Here is a 12,500-nt window from a genome sequence, read left to right on the forward strand (position 1 = left end):
AAGTATAGAGTGGTAAAAAGACTAAAGTATAGAGTGGTAAAAAAGACTAAAGTATAGAGTGGTAAAAAGACTAAAGTATAGAGTGGTAAAAAGACTAAAGTATAGAGTGGTAAAAAGATTAAAGTATAGAGTGGTAAAAAAGACTAAAGTATAGAGTGGTAAAAAGACTACAGTATAGAGTGGTAAAAAAGACTAAAGTATAGAGTGGTAAAAAAGACTAAAGTATAGAGTGGTAAAAAGACTAAAGTATAGAGTGGTAAAAAGATTAAAGTATAGAGTGGTAAAAAAGACTAAAGTATAGAGTGGTAAAAAAGACTAAAGTATAGAGTGGTAAAAAGACTACAGTATAGAGTGGTAAAAAAGACTAAAGTATAGAGTGGTAAAAAGACTAAAGTGTAGAGTGGTAAAAAGACTAAAGTATAGAGTGGTAAAAAGATTAAAGTATAGAGTGGTAAAAAAAGATTAAAGTATAGAGTGGTAAAAAAAGATTAAAGTATAGAGTGGTAAAAAGACTAAAGTATAGAGTGGTAAAAAGACTAAAGTATAGAGTGGTAAAAAAAGATTTAAGTAAAGTGGTAAAAGGACTAAAGTATAGAGTGGTAAAAAGATTAAAGTATAGAGTGGTAAAAAGATTAAAGTATAGAGTGAGAAAACAAAGACTAAAGTATAAAGTGGTAAAAAAACAAACAAACTTAGGGTAGAGAAGTTGTTAGCAAATTTCTCTCTCTTTTTTTCTTTCTCTCTCTCTCTCTCACACACACATACAGACACACACGCACACACACACACACACACACACACAAAGAGTACTGATTGCGTTTTCTTCCTGGCTCATTACCTAGATTGAAACGTCAAGGGCATCTGGAAAGACCTCAGCGGTGTAATGGTTGAACGTTTGATAAATATTCTGATGTGAAACAGAGAACACAGCAATTCTCTCCCACAGCAACTGTTTCATTCATGGGCTTATGGCCCTGTCATAGCTAGTCACTAAAAAGGGTTTTATTCAAGCTCTTCAGACCAACACCAAACTGACTTCTACACCTTTCTATCATGTCTGAAACGATATATAAAAGTAAAACGATTAAAGACATTGTTCCCGGAAATAGCATGACCCAGGTTGGTAGAGTGACCCCTAGGGCACAGGAATGTTTGTTTTTTAAAATGGACTGAACCGTGTTTTGGCCGTTGAGCAGACTTGCTCTTGTGTAGGACTGCCGTGCTGAGGTAAAAGGAGGAAAGACAGGGATGCCACGTCGAAGCATCCCCAAGAGTAATCTGGGCTTAAACACTATTCTCAAGGTCTCAGTGTCAGAGGTCAAGGTTAAGGACAGGGACCCTTCGGCAACCTTCTGCCTAGGATTCAAACACACAACCCTCCATGTTTTACTGCCACAAATTGTGTTAGGCTTCTCTCTCTCCATTCTCTTCATCCAACATGCCGTTTACCTGCCAGATTTCAGCCAATCAGACAGCTGTATTGGGACTTTTCATTATTGTGATGTAGGATGACTATGAGCTCCGGCTGGGAGAATACACAGGCAATGCCGGGGATTCTCTGTCCAATGGCCACAACCGCCCTGCAGGCCCGTGGACCGGCCCGCAGAGCTCGGGCCAAGGTCTTAAATTCAGTACCTACGACCACCCAAGCCAACCAGACGACCCAGAGTGCATCCACCACAACACCAAGTCCGGCTGGTGGTTCAGCAGGTACGACACTTCTGTTTGTTCTAGGAACAACACGCAGTCTGGTGGTCTGGTCGTTGTTATGTTTTATAGCTTGACTGTACACACACACACGTGTATCTGAGTGATCCCTGTGTTACTTTGACTTTACTGCTAATCACACACACACACACACACACACACACACTTTCCAAGCCCCCAAATCCATAGTAGTGATGGTATGAATGAGTCCGCTCAGTCTGTGTTTTGTCCCTGTGACGTGACATTGCAGTGACCTCAGTGATGAAAGCCTGTGTCCTCCGCTGATTCTCAGAGCCTCTCTGTTGTTTTTCCTCTCATCTCCATTAGGTGTCACTCTGGTAACCTGAATGGGCATTACCATAACGGACCATACCAAGCGCTGACCGACGACGGGCTGGTATGGTACACCTGGCACGGGATCTGGTACTCCATCAAATCCGTGGTCATGATGATCCGACCCTCTGGCTTTGGGGAGACCACAGACAAAGGACAATACGCACAGCATGAAGCGTTTTCTCCCTGAAAAATCACATGGAACTTCTGGGGCAAAACCAGTTTCTTCTGGAAGTTTCTTTAGTTTCTGTTAAAAGGCTGAGGGTGAAATCGAGGCTCTCCAAGAACAGGTCAAACTACATAACTGTTATGCACCTCAATTATGGTCATAGTTCCTAAATTTGATAACTGTCCTCTTTTTTAGCATGACCATCCGTCTGTGGATCTGCAGATTCTTAATATTAAAATTCAATAAAATACGACATGATTCTGGAGCATAAGGTCTCGATTCTTTGTTAACTGCATTTAAATGAGGGTACTACAGTGAGCATACTGTCAGCTCTAACAGAATAACACAGAATACCATATACCACACAGAGCAGCGCTTCTCATACTATGGACAACGGACCGGCGCTGAGGAAACTACCAGGTCCCCACCTCCTTGACTGAACTTCCTGCGTTGAATATAGTAACATTTTATTCAAGATTCTGGAATGTTCAGCGTTCCTGCCCATGAGAACTTAGCTTAACATTCTAGAATCCTGAATAAAATGTTACTATTTTCACCTAGCGAGTGACAGAGGCAGAGAGCAGAATTTGACTCTTGCACCAGCAGGGCTCTGCAGACCAGCAGTTTCTTCATCGTGAACCGGCGCAGGTCCGTGGCCCATAGTTTGAGAAACGCTGACACAGAGAACGTCTGAATCCTCCTGAGTGTCATTCAGTGTCATGATTCAGTATCATGATTCAGTGGACTGATTCACATTTTAATGCTACTCTCTCTTCATATGATCAGAGAATCAGTGTTGCGTGAATCCATGAGAAATTTCCCACTCAGAGTTCAGACTATTGACAGACAAACATGCGTGAATGAGCAGATCACTCGCTGCTACATTACACAAATGAAAACCCATCAGTTTACACACTTGAAGATCTGCTTTTTCGTGGTTTTTATTAAAGTCAGGACAAATGTAAATCAGATGCGCAGGTCAGATGAGGTGGGGAGAAGGGGGATACTCCCTCCACACAGTGTTCTGGGTTTGTGGAAATTTCCGAGGGGAAATTGTACATTCTGCGGTAGCAAGATTTGGTAAGAAATGTTGTAGATTTGGATCAGACTACGGAGAGTTAAACTCCTCTAATGCTGTCTGTATAAGGAAACACACAATACCTGGGGTGCAGAAGGAGCAGTTTTATGCTTCACTCTGCTCTCCTGAACAACACACACATTTCATCATTCAAAACACAAATTTCCTCAATGCAAAATTCTTTTTTGGATTCTCCAAATAAAAATAAAAAGGACCATTGTTTTTGTGAAGTCTTTTGTTTGTCCAGCAGGCGAAAAAAGGGAGAATTCCACATTTCAGTGTGTTTGAAGTGACACACACCCACGCACAAAAAAAAAAAAAACTGCTCTCAGAAGAACTAAACAGAGTAAAACCAAAAATAGCTCAAAGTAAAATGAACACTGAGGGGACTAAACAGAAACAATAGCAAAAAAAACCTAAAAAAAACAACAAAACAAAACCAAAACCAGAGCATGAAGTGTTGTGATGCTATGTACAGACCCTGAGGTTTGGTTTGCTGTTCTTCCTCTCCTCCAATAGACGAGTGTGAGCGAAAGGTGAGAGACCAAACGGAACAGAGTGGTGTTCTCTTGCTCCAGGAAGTGCATGTGTGCCACATTGTCTTTTCTTTGTTTTTATGTGGGGGAGGTCGAGTCTATACAGATTAAACAGTACAAGTCCTCAGTGGATAGGCCTTCAAAAAGAGGTCCGTCCATACTTTGGAGAGGGGAATGTTTTTTTGGGGGGAGTGGGGCAGGGCAGGGGGGGTCCAGGGTTATCTGGGTGAGAGGGGCGCACTGGAAAAGGAGGCGGAGTTTCGCGGTGAGGCGAACGGCGAGGAGGGAGAGACACGTCGCGGGCTGCTCAAGTCACAATTGTGCAGTTTCCATAGCAACTCTTCGTTCTCCATAGAGAGACGTTTGTTGACTTTGGACTCCTTCTGTAAGGTTTGCTGCAGCAGGGCCTGCTCTGTGGACAGCTGCCTGCAAGTGTACATGAAAAAAAGAGAGAGAGAGAGAGAGAGAGCATTGAGAAAACTGAATTCAGAGAATCTGCTAAACCTCCTGTGTGTGTGTGTGTGTGTGTGTGTGTGTGTGTGTGTGTTAGAGAGAGAGACAGAGAGACAGAGACAGAGAGAGAGAGAGACAGAAACAGAGAGAGACAGAGAGAGAGACAGAGACAGAGACAGAGACAGAGACAGAGAGAGAGAGAGAGAGAGACAGAGACAGAGACAGAGACAGAGAGAGAGAGAGAGAGAGAGAGAGAGAGAGAGAGAGACAGAGACAGAGACAGAGAGAGAGAGAGAGGGAGAGAGAGAGACAGAGACAGAGAGAGAGAGAGAGACAGAGAGAGAGAGACAGAGACAGAGACAGAGAGAGAGAGAGAGACAGAGAGAGAGAGAGAGACAGAGACAGAGAGAGACAGAGACAGAGACAGAGACAGAGAGAGAGACAGAGACAGAGAGAGAGAGAGAGAGAGACAGAGAGAGAGAGACAGAGAGAGAGAGAGAGAGAGAGAGAGAGAGAGACAGAGACAGAGACAGAGAGAGACAGAGACAGAGACAGAGAGAGAGACAGAGAGAGAGAAGAGGTGTGTATACTTTGACAGAGCTGCATGTTTGTCCATCCTGGCCTTGTAGTCCTCATTCTCCTGTTGCACCTTCTTTAAACTCTCCTCCAGCTTCACATTGGTCTCCACCTGTCAATCGAACCCACAGAGCAGACAGGGATTGTCCATTCAGTGACTCAGGTTTAAAGCTTACTGCACACAGTAGACAACCTCTTTCCATAGAACACTCAACATCAAACCACGTTCGGTAGACAACCTCTTTCCATATAATACTCAACATCAAACCGCGTTCAGTAGACATCTTCTTTCCATATAATACTCAACATCAAACCACGTTTGGTAGACAACCTCTTACAACCTGCCATCCAGACGCAGAAGCCAAATAAAGACTACCTTTAAACAATGTCCACATCCTGTGTGTGTGTGTGTGTGTGTGTGTGTGCATGTTTCCTCACCAGTTTGTCCATCTGCATAAGTTTCCTCTCTTGCTGGTGGAGCTGGTTGGTCTTAATCTCCAGCACAACCTTCAGACTCTCCAGCTCTTGTTCCAAATACAGTGTGTGAGAGTCCTTCTGAAAGAGAGAGAGAGAGAGAGAGAGAGAGAAAGAGACAGAGAGAGAGAGAGAGAGAAAGAGACAGAGAGAGAGAGAGAGATTGATTTGATCAGTTGTCATACAACAGTTTATGAGCTATAATCCATTTTCCTATTGAATGCAGTTCTGTGCCATGGCTTCACTACTAATTTTCACTACAATTCCAATATCGACCAGCAGGGGGCAAGGAACACCAAACCATCGCTCCCTTAGTGAGACCCAGACATAACAGTGTAAACACCTCTGTGAGGACACACCTGCTCAGTGAGAGCTCATCAATACTGTTACGTCATGAAATCACAGACTTTTCTCTTTTCTCATGGAAATGATTTGCGTGTGCGTGTGCGTGTTTGTGTGTGTGTGTGTGTGTGTGTGCATGTGTGCGTGCATGTGTTTACCTGACTTGTCTCCGCCAATATTTTTCTCCTCTCTTCCTCTGCTTTCAGCTTTTCGCTCAGGGCACTGTTCTCTGTTGTGAGCTGTTCGATCTTTTCCTGTGGGAAAAACACGCACACACGCATACACACATGCACACGCACACACAGTTAGGCTGTCAAACTCTGATGACTAATCTCATCAATACTGGCAGTTCATTTGACTGAGGTCCAATGAGGAGAGTGGAATCATCCCCCAGGCAGCGGAGATACAGATAGCACCTCTGCTGACTGGCTCATTAAATGAAGCAAATTCATGACCACTGTACCCAGGTCAGATCTAAAACACAGCATGCAGATGAAAGACTGTTCAGGGAACAGAGAAAGCTGTGAGAGTGCAGAGGGGCTTACGTTGAGCGAGGTCTCCGACTCTTTGAGCGTTTTGTCCAGGTTCTGCAGTTCCTGCTCGTGGTTCTTTATGAGGTCTGAAAGAACATGAACACACACACACTGTGTGAGTAGAGTTTCTCAGACACACACACTGGACTAGGACCAGGACAGGTTAGAGAGGAATATATGGAGAGTTAACCATTATGAGTCATTAATACTGAACAAAAACAGATGTAAAAAACACTAACAGTTACAGACTGTGAGTGGATCAGTAACAATCTGCAGTGCGCTCTGTACAGATAAGGTGCTTGAGCCTGAGAATGGTGTGAAAGAGAGAGAGAGAGAGAGAGAGAGAGAGACTGAAGGGGTGTCTGTACCTGCTACAGAGCTCTCATAACTCTGTCTGAGTGACTCCACCTGCTGTGTGTGGCTCTCCTCCTGCTCTCTCCTCAGAGCCTCCTGTTTGCTCCTCACCTCCTCCACCTGTCAGAAATCAAGATTAACCTTCATCATCATCATCATCATCATCATCACCGCTACTAGCCGCACGGATTCTCTCAGCGAATTTACGTCATTGAACACACATCTCCACTGCAGTAAAAACCAGAGTCCCATCCTAACTGTCAAAAGCAAATTAAAACCCAACTTCCTGCCTCGGCCACTAGGTGGCAGCACTGTGTTGCTCAGACGGGTCAGGTAGAGTGCTTTGCTTTAGCGTTGTACGTGTAATTAAACAAAGCGCTTATCTGGAGAGGCTGATATAGTGCAGTGCCAGAACTTCAGGAAAACACAGTTGCATAACAGAATATGTCAGCAGGTTACTGGCAGATGGATCCATGCCTGCTGCAGCCGTAATCTTCAAAACAAATCCAGGTAAATAAATGCCATAGCAACGGTTATAAATCATGACTTGTTTTTACGAGCGAGCCTTTGACAGGGTGTGTGTGTGGGGGAGCTGAACCACGGGCGATTAACAATTATACTTTTACATCATTGTCAAAACACTTTTGCTGAATGGAATCATAGTAAACGGATCCTTGAGTGACATGTTGTTTTAGGCATAATTTCCCCGACACGCTGTCTACCGCTGTAAGGCAAAGACACACAGTACACAAAGAACGTCATGCGCTACGCTCTGACATCCCTGCGCGTGAGACAAGAGCGTGCCGCTGTCCACATGCAGTCGGTCGAAAATGCAGAGTATGTAATGGGAGTAATGTTTTTAAATGGAGGGGAATGTTTGGAAAAGTGAGAGTAATGTTTTTAAATGGAGGGGAATGGTTGGAAAAGTGAGAGTAATGTTTTTCAATGGAGGGGAATGTTTGGAAAAGTGAGAGCAATGTTTTTAAATGGAAGGGAATGGTTGGAAAAGTGAGAGCAATGTTTTTAAATGGAGGGGGAATGGTTGGAAAAGTGAGAGTAATGTTTTTAAATGAAGGGGAATGGTTGGAAAAGTGAGAGTAATGTTTTTAAATGGAGGGGAATGGTTGGAAAAGTGAGAGTAATGTTTTTCAATGGAGGGGAATGTTTGGAAAAGTGAGAGCAATGTTTTTAAATGGAAGGGAATGGTTGGAAAAGTGAGAGCAATGTTTTTAAATGGAGGGGGAATGGTTGGAAAAGTGAGAGTAATGTTTTTAAATGGAGGGGGAGTGGTTGGAAAAGTGAAAGTAATGTTTTTAAATGGAGGGGGGAATGGTTGGAAAAGTGAGAGTAATGTTTTCAAATGGAGGGGAATGGTGGAAAAAGTGAGAGTAATGTTTTTAAATGGAGGGGAATGGTGGGAAAAGTGAGAGTAATGTTTTCAAATGGGGGGGAATGGTTGGAAAAGTGAGAGTAATGTTTTCAAATGGGGGGGAATGGATGGAAAAGTGAGAGCAATGTTTTTAAATGGAGGGGAATGGTTGGAAAAGTGAGAGTAATGTTTTCAAATGGGGGGGAATGGATGGAAAAGTGAGAGCAATGTTTTTAAATGGAGGGGAATGGTTGGAAAAGTGAGAGTAATGTTTTTAAATGGAGGGGAATGGATGGAAAAGTGAGAGCAATGTTTTTAAATGGAGGGGAATGGTTGGAAAAGTGAGAGTAATGTTTTCAAATGGAGGGGAATGGTTGGAAAAGTGAGAGTAATGTTTTGGATATGGGCCAGTCTTTATGAAAAAGGATCACTAACCTCAGTGAAAAGGGGAAGGGGGGCATAGTGATTTGGAATCAGACGCATTTTGGATGATCATTACTGAGTAGGGCGCAGTACTGATAAGGGTTCAGCCAATAAGAATGGGGGGGGTGTTGATTTTAAGGCGGTAACAGTCAGACAGAATGGGGGTGTTGGTTTTAAGGCGGTAACAGTGAGACAGAATGGGGGTGTTGATTTTAAGGCGGTAACAGTGAGACAGAATGGGGGTGTTGATTTTAAGGCGGTAACAGTCAGACAGAATGGGGGTGTTGGTTTTAAGGCGGTAACAGTGAGACAGAATGGGGGTGTTGATTTTAAGGCGGTAACAGTGAGACAGAATGGGGGGGGGGGGTGTTGGTTTTAAGGTGGAAACAGTGAGACAGAATGGGGGTGTTGATTTTAAGGTGGTAACAGTCAGACAGAATGGGGGGTGTTGGTTTTAAGGCGGTAACAGTGAGACAGAATGGGGGGGGTGATTTGGAATAGGGTAATGATTTTGTTTATGGGCTGTGTTTTGAAGATGAGAGAAGAAACCAGAAAGGCCTAGTATTTTTAAATAGCAAACACAGCTATTACAGCCAGTGATCTATACAAAGAGACAAGGAAGGAAGGAGAGAGAGTGATGTGGGGAAGAGAGAGAGTGATGTGGGACAGAGAGAGAGAGAGTGATGTGGGGAAGAGAGAGAGTGATGTGGGACAGAGAGAGAGAGTGATGTGGGACAGAGAGAGTGATGTGGGACAGAGAGAGAGAGTGATGTGGGACAGAGAGAGAGAGCGATGTGGGACAGAGAGAGAGTGATGTGGGACAGAGAGAGAGAGTGATGTGGGACAGAGAGAGAGAGTGATGTGGGAAGAGAGAGAGAGTGATGTGGGACAGAGAGAGAGTGATGTGGGACAGAGAGAGAGAGTGATGTGGGACAGAGAGAGAGAGTGATGTGGGACAGAGAGAGAGTGTGATGTGGGACAGAGAGAGAGTGATGTGGGACAGAGAGAGAGAGTGATGTGGGACAGAGAGAGAGAGAGTGATGTGGGAAGAGAGAGAGAGTGATGTGGGACAGAGAGAGAGTGATGTGGGACAGAGAGAGAGAGAGAGTGATGTGGGACAGAGAGAGAGAGAGTGATGTGGGGAAGAGAGAGAGAATGAAGGGATGCAGACTGCGTTCACCTGCTGCTGCATGAGAGCTCTGCATCTGTCTGCCTCCTCCTGGTACATCTGATGAGTCTTCTCCCACTCCGCAGAGTAAAACTCCTTCAGCCGCTCCTCCAGCTGCACCAGCTCCTCCTGATGCTGCTCCTGCAGCTTCTGCAGCACCGCCTCAAACGCCACCTGCACCTCCTCTTTCTCCTTCTCCAGACGCTCACAGCATGTTAACGATTTACCTGAGAGAGAGAGAGAGAGAGAGAGAGAGAGAGAGAGAGAAACAGAGAGACAGAGAATGAGAAAGTGAGAGAGAGGGAGAGAGAGAGAGAGAGAGAGAGAGTCAGTCTGCAGTCCCATCATGTACTAACATGCTTGTCAACCTTAAAGAGAAAAGATATGAGACAGATGAGACCGTGTGTTGTCTGCATCTGCTGACATGAATCAATTTGGGGTTTGTTTGTGTTTTTTTACGAAGTAGCGGTGGGGAAACACATGTCTGAATTCCTGCTGGATTGCCCAACACGTCCAATGACAACCCAGTGAAAATATCTCTTAAAATAAAGCCAACATTAAGCAACTTCTCCTTACTAAACTCTGACACAAACAGCGTTTCTGTGCCAGTGACAGATAAACAGCGTTCATTTTGTGTTGTAATGGACTCTTCGCAGTTTCAGTCGCAGTGCGTCACCCCCAAACACACACAGTCACATGAACCACACACACATTTTTCACTCTGTTTTCAACTAACATCCAAATCCACATTTCAAGTGCGAGTCCGGGGGTTGCTTTTGATTTACCAAATGTCTCTCATTCAGATACTTTCTGTCTCTCACTCAGACTCTTATCTTTGTTTTGAAATCTCTTATCGGTTTGATTTTCCACACAGTGCTGGTTGTAGCTGGAGCTGCTGATGACCAAGTTCAGGCCCAGATATTGTTTTGGAGTCCATTGCTCTATTATGACATCATAATGCAAACAGCATGTGGAGTGGCTGTTGTAAGGGCTGTTGCCATGGCAGCGCTGACAGAAGGTCAACAGCTGTGAGCGGTAGAACAAGTCTCGTCTTTATCAGGAGCCTTGGCAAACAGAGAGGTGAGAGAACGACAGGTGTGAAAAGTCTTTAGAACCCTACTGCACCACGGCAAAGGAAGCAAACATCTGTTTCCAAATAACTCCTGCCATTTCTTATAGGGCTAAAGTCAAAGTGTGGTTCTGCTGGCTAAATATGTGTTTGAATTCCCGTGGACACACTGAGAAAGGCTAACTTAATTTAGGAGGAATGGAGAAACTGGAGCTTGGAGACCTCACACAATGTGAGAGGGTGAGGCGAGTGTGTCCTTTAAATATCCCCATCATGTGTGGAGGGCACAGGGCACTGGTCTGTGAGAGACCAAACTAATCACACACACAACAGGCCAAGTGTTCTTATTGTGCCAAGGCATGTGTGTGTGCGTGTGTGTGTGTGTGTGTGTGTGTGTGTGGGTGGGTGAGAGAGTGAGTGTGTGTGAGCACGCCACGTGTGTTATGGAAAGGCTGCGTGTCGACTGGATAAAAGAGTGATAGTTCGCAAGCATGCGTGTACACACACTCACACACACACACACACACACTCACTCTCACACACACACACACACACACACACACAAAGAGCTGACAGACAACTACAAGGCAGAATAACAGTCACTGTCTCTCTCTCTCTCTCTCTCTCTCTTTCTCACACACACACACACACACACACACACACACACACACACACACACACAGGTGTGCCGTGACTGCTGGTGCTGGGGTAACAGGAGCACACATGTGTGACCAGGCATGTCTGTTTTTTCCTCCCTCTCCAAAACATTACAGCTCTGGGACAAGGCCAACACTGTGAAGAGAACAAGGGATGGCAGAAGAGAAGAGAAGAGAAGAGAAGAGAAGAGAAGAGAAGAGAAGAGAAGAGAAGAGAAGAGAAGAGAAGAGAAGAGAAGAGAAGAGAAGAGAAGAGAAGAGAAGAGAAGAGAAGAGAAGAGAAGAGAAACAGAAAGAGAACACAGCACTCATCTGGAATGAGAACTGGGGTGACTTCACTGGAAGAACACACTCCAGTGCTGTGGAATTCTGGACAAAGCTGCGAAAAACCTGCCCTGCCAGTCTGCAGTCTGAAAACTGTATCCTATAAAAAACCCTACACAACTACAGTCCATGTCCTCCCCTTCTCTTTCTCTTCTTCTCCTTAACCCGTTCTCTCCAAATGATCCCCTGTGCAGCACTTCCTGCGTGTCTGGCCGTCACTCATTCATCATGTGTTAGGAAAACAAAGAGATGAGAGGGACAGAGGAGTGCAGAAGCGAGTGATGATGGAGGAGTAGAGGAGAACAGAAGAGGAGGTCTGTTTTATGTGTGTGAGGGGCTGGAGGTGGAATCTGTGGTGAGACACGCCCGCTACCAACAAGTGTTTAAAACAGCCAATGAGAAGATTGACAGGACACAATGAATATATCACATACGGTCACACACACACACACACACACACACACACACACACACACACACACACACACACACACACACACAGGTAAATCTCTTTCACAGGTTAGTGCATGTAGTTTCATAACTGGGGTTTGCCTCAGGTAGTGACTGAGATGAATTAACTCAGAGAGAGGACTGTGTGTGTTAAGTCAGAGAGAGGACAGTGTGTGTTAATTCAGAGAGAGGACAGTGTGTGTTAAGTCAGAGAGAGGACAGTGTGTGTTAATGCAGAGAGAGGACAGTGTGTGTTAATGCAGAGAGAGGACAGTGTGTGTTAATGCAGAGAGAGGACAGTGTGTGTTATGTCAAAGAGAGAATGACGTTCAGTAAAGTGTTGGGTTAAAGCTGAAGGCCTCAGGGCAGCTTTAAGACTTCAGTCTAATCTTTAAATGACCAGTCAGCAGGAACCAGAGACAACCAGAGCTTCTGCCCTCCACCGCACTACAAAAGCTACACTGACGCTTCATAAATACCTGATCA

At 44.7% G+C, this 12,500-nt stretch overlaps 2 protein-coding genes across 2 annotated transcripts in view; one reads left to right on the forward strand and one right to left on the reverse strand.

Annotated features, from left to right (window-relative positions):
- The window catches only part of LOC115823854 (fibrinogen-like protein 1), an 8,757-nt gene extending 6,527 nt beyond the window's left edge, over window positions 1–2,230 (forward strand). Inside the window, exons 6-7 of the mRNA XM_030787877.1 lie at window positions 1,508–1,710; window positions 2,035–2,230. Coding sequence (XP_030643737.1) covers window positions 1,508–1,710; window positions 2,035–2,230 — 399 coding nt within the window. The remainder of the gene's footprint in view (window positions 1–1,507; window positions 1,711–2,034) is intronic.
- A 912-nt stretch (window positions 2,231–3,142) lies between these two features.
- The window catches only part of mtus1b (microtubule associated tumor suppressor 1b), a 48,043-nt gene continuing 38,685 nt past the window's right edge, over window positions 3,143–12,500 (reverse strand). The window contains exons 9-15 of the mRNA XM_030787962.1: window positions 9,528–9,742; window positions 6,570–6,675; window positions 6,214–6,287; window positions 5,827–5,922; window positions 5,291–5,407; window positions 4,867–4,964; window positions 3,143–4,249 (exon numbers count right to left, since the gene is read on the reverse strand). Coding sequence (XP_030643822.1) covers window positions 4,042–4,249; window positions 4,867–4,964; window positions 5,291–5,407; window positions 5,827–5,922; window positions 6,214–6,287; window positions 6,570–6,675; window positions 9,528–9,742 — 914 coding nt within the window. The 3' untranslated portion in view covers window positions 3,143–4,041. The remainder of the gene's footprint in view (window positions 4,250–4,866; window positions 4,965–5,290; window positions 5,408–5,826; window positions 5,923–6,213; window positions 6,288–6,569; window positions 6,676–9,527; window positions 9,743–12,500) is intronic.

This window comes from Chanos chanos, chromosome 11 (assembly GCF_902362185.1).
Source record: "Chanos chanos chromosome 11, fChaCha1.1, whole genome shotgun sequence".
Taxonomy (NCBI): domain Eukaryota; kingdom Metazoa; phylum Chordata; class Actinopteri; order Gonorynchiformes; family Chanidae; genus Chanos; species Chanos chanos.